The sequence below is a fragment of the Alligator sinensis genome, unplaced genomic scaffold, assembly GCF_000455745.1.
Source record: "Alligator sinensis unplaced genomic scaffold, ASM45574v1 scaffold515_1, whole genome shotgun sequence".
NCBI classification, from domain to species: domain Eukaryota; kingdom Metazoa; phylum Chordata; order Crocodylia; family Alligatoridae; genus Alligator; species Alligator sinensis.
In genome coordinates this window covers 1,682,973-1,686,735 of record NW_005842096.1, presented here as the reverse complement: position 1 = coordinate 1,686,735, position 3,763 = coordinate 1,682,973, and the positions used below count along the sequence as shown (strand labels likewise).

At 51.2% G+C, this 3,763-nt stretch overlaps 1 protein-coding gene across 10 annotated transcripts in view; it reads left to right on the top strand.

The window, feature by feature from the left end:
• LDLRAD4 (low density lipoprotein receptor class A domain containing 4) overlaps positions 1 to 3,763 on the top strand; it is a 408,545-nt gene that overhangs the window by 383,952 nt on the left and 20,830 nt on the right. For 6 of the 10 annotated variants that reach the window (XM_025204743.1, XM_025204751.1, XM_025204752.1 and 3 more), the window contains one exon: positions 1,823 to 1,885. The exons of the other annotated variants lie outside the window; for them this stretch is intronic. In XM_025204743.1, the coding sequence (XP_025060528.1) occupies positions 1,823 to 1,885 (63 nt within the window). The remainder of the gene's footprint in view (positions 1 to 1,822; positions 1,886 to 3,763) is intronic. 10 annotated transcript variants of the gene reach the window in all.

Genomic DNA, 3,763 nt, shown 5'->3' with positions numbered 1-3,763 from the left:
TTTTGAGCACTCTTGTCCCCTTTGACTCGCACTGCGAGTGTCACCCCTTGGGCTGCTTGGAGGATAGTCTCCTTAAGGAATGACCACTCATCTTGGAGACCTAATTCCCCTACTCTCTGGGAGCGCAATGAATGCCTCTCCTGCCAATCTCCTCAACTCGTTGAAGTCAGCCCTCCTGAAGTCAAGGGCTACTGCCTTGCTGCAGGCTCTTGACACCCTGCGCTGGATGGTGAATTCCAGTAGGTGATGATTGCTATCACCCAGGTGGTCGAGGACCTGGAGTCCCATCGCCACAGGCGATGACCTGGTCAGGACCCAGGTCCAACAGGGCATTCCCCCAGTGGGACTGTGCACCTCTTGGGTGAGGTGGAGGTCTTGCAAGGAACACAGGTGAGCAGTCAGACCTGGCTGACTGCTCCTCCCAGCAAACGTCTGGGTAGTTTAGATCACCCATGATGACCACATCCCTTGACTTAACTGCCTTCGCAAGCTGTCCCAAGAATTCCCGGTCCGGCTCTTCCCCCTGGTTGGGTGGTCTGTAGTAGACCCCTACAGTTAAGTCCCTTTCCCCGTGACCCACCTGTATTCTGACCCAGAGCATTTCAGTCTTCCCCTCCTCTGACCCCATCCTGTTAGTTGAGGATGTGTGTTGCTCTTTGATGTAGAGTGCCACATCCCTGCTTTTCCTCCCTGTTCTGTCCTGCCTGTATAGTCTGTAGCCCCTAATGTTTACCGCCCAGTCATGGGTTGAATCCCACCAGGTTTCATTGAGCCCTGCTATGTCTGGGTTTGTACTAGCTATCCAGAAGGCAAGTTCCTCCTGCTTATTCACCATACTTTGAGCATTAATGTAAAGGCATTTAAGGCCTCCTATTGCCCCTTCCCCCCTCTGATTCCTAGGACCTGCCGGACCCTTGTCACTTACCTGGGTAACTAGATCTTGTGGTAATGTGGGATTTCCAGCCTAAGACCTCTTTGCTTGGGTTCCTTCTCCTGCTTTAAACTCCCACTTTAAATCTCTCACTCCCTATCCATTCTGCTGCCGCTTTCTTTGATTGATGGGCACGCTCTTACGACATGGACACACACAATACTTGGAATGATTTAAATAAAGTTTAAACTTGAAGTGGACAGACATACAAACATGTTAAACTGGTTTAAATTGGCCTGAAACAGTTAAAAGGTTTACCGAAATGAAGTTGTCTTGACCATGACCCCACCATCTCTGATGTCTTGTCTGCATAAGCCAGAGAAGGACACATCGAATTCCATGATGGTACTGTCTCCAAAATTGTGGGACATGCCAGAAATTCCAGAGACCTAAAGATTGGTATTGGTGCCTGAGATGCCTGAGGATCCACTCCAGGGACTTGTAAGTTATGGAGAAGGGGCATTAGATCAGTTTGGGTGACTAGGGCTAATGTGGATCTAGCCCCGCTTTTGCACCAAGGCCAAACGCAGAAGGGAGAGCGTTAATTCTGTAAGTGGCAAATATGTCTGCTGCTTGCAATCACGCAGTGTTTTGCTTACATGGGGGTGGATGTGTAGTGCCCTTTCTTAAAGTTACTTAGGGGATGGAGGGGAGAGTGTTAATTCATTTAGTGGCAGGAATTTGTGGTGCTGAGAGATGTACAGTGAATTCCTTAGTGGACTGTGGAGACCTCTGGGTTTCTGCATAATTGTCCTTTGTGGGTGGCTGCATTAATTCGCCAAGTGGCAAGGATGCTGCTTGGTGATCACCAGTAGTCCATCTGCTACAAGGAGTGGGGATGAGATCTTTGACCAGGAACACCTTTTTTTTTCCCCCCATTCCTGTTACCAGTTAATGCATCCGCTGGAAGGCGGGCATGTGCGCTCAAAATGCAGACACCAGCATGGATTGGAGGTGAGCAAATGTGTGAACAGTGCTGCAGGCTGCGACTGTCAAGATAAAGCATGATGGAGGCTTTGGTGGTGGCCATGGAATCGCGAGTATGGTTTGTGGATAAATGGCAGGACCAACAGCGGGAGGTGTATAGAAAAGCTGAAGAGTGAGAGGCAACAGTTCACTGGGACATCATGGCTAGCGCAAGAGAATTCCTTGACCTGGCTAGACGGTTCCAGCTGGATCTGGAGAATGGAGGGCATGTTTAGATAGGAGCTCCTTAGATGCATGGCTCCAGCCCCCATTTATGAGTTGCCCCCACCCAGGATCACCCATGCGACATCAACTGTGCATGCCCCCCTATCCTATCACCTCATAGAGACCCCTATCTGTGATCAGCCCCCCGACAGTGACAACCTCAGTGACATCCCCTGTGCCTGTGAGTGAGGGGCACCCCTACTCCATCAGACCAAGGAGAGCACCACTACACTTGGGGTGTGGGGGAGGGGAAGACGGAGGGCGCACTGAAGAGGAAGAAGAGCCTATGACGGGTGATGGGGTTTTTGTTGTTAGTGCTGTTACTTCTGTAGGAAATCGGGGAGTGGGCATTGTGTTCCTGCATTATTTCAGTTCTGCTTTGATTACTGACAATAAAATAAATGCCTTGGTGAAATTTAAAATGAAATTTTCGTCCACATCTGTCTGCTGTAATGGGAAGGGTTGTAGAGGTGTGGGTTGTGGGCAGGGAGGTAAGCCAAACCAAAGAAAACCAGGCTTGTTTGAGACACTTTGCACTAATGAAAGAGGGCACGCCCACCTCTGGACTGAGGGTGGGGGGCGGGGGGGAAGGGTGTTTGCCCGGAATGTGGGTATTGTGAAGTAAGGCAGAAATTTGGGGTGGGGGGGTGGGGGTGCTGCACAGCGCCCATAATATTTCCTCTGAGCGCATGCAGCTTCTCCATGCTTCTCAGCCACCCCACCTAAGAGGGAGAGTTTGGTGGAGAGGGTTTTCAAGGTCTAGGATTTTATTATTGTGACCCAGAGAAGGACATAGCAGCCAAGCCAAGGCCGGGTGGTGGGGGACTGGCTCAGAATTTTGTTAATGTGGGGAGCAGTAATTGGGTGGGTGTTGCACAGCACACACAATATTTCCTCTGAGTGCATGCAGCTTCTCAGGGTTTAGGAGTTCAGCTGGTGATTGGCAGTGGAGGAGAACAAAGCAAAATCAAAATCAGGCAGGCAGGCTTGACTAACTGGTAATTGCCACAGGCATAGAATCATAGAAGTAAGGTCGGAAGGGACCTTGTAGATCTTCAAGTCCGACCCCCTGCCTGGGCAGGAGGGAAACTGGGCTCAAATGACCCCAGCCAGGTAGGCATCAAGCCGCTTCTTAAAGACCCCCAGGGTAGGAACCAGCACCACTTCCCTTGGAAGTTGGTTCCAGATCCTAGCTGCCCTAACTGTGAAGTAGTTCCTGCGGATGTCTAATCTAAACCTACTCTCCAATAACTTGTGGCCGTTATTCCTTGTTATCCCGGGGGGCGCTAGGGGAAACAAGGTCTCCCCCAAACCCTTCTGGTCCCCCCTAGTGAGTTTATAGACGGTCACAAGGTCCCCCCTCAGCCTTCTCTTGTGAAGGCTGAACAGGTTCAGGTCCCGTAGCCTCTTGTTGTAGGGTCTGCCCTGCTGTCCCTAGATCATGCGGGTGGCCCTCCTCTGGACCCTCTCAATGTTGTCCACATCCCTCTTGAAGTGGGGTGCCCAGAACTGGACACAGTACTCCAGCTGCGGCCTGACCAGTGTCGTGTAGAGGGGGAGGATCACCTCCTTGGCCCTACTTGAGATGCATCTGTGGATGCACGATAGGGTCCGGTTAGTCCTGCCGACCAGGACCTCGGT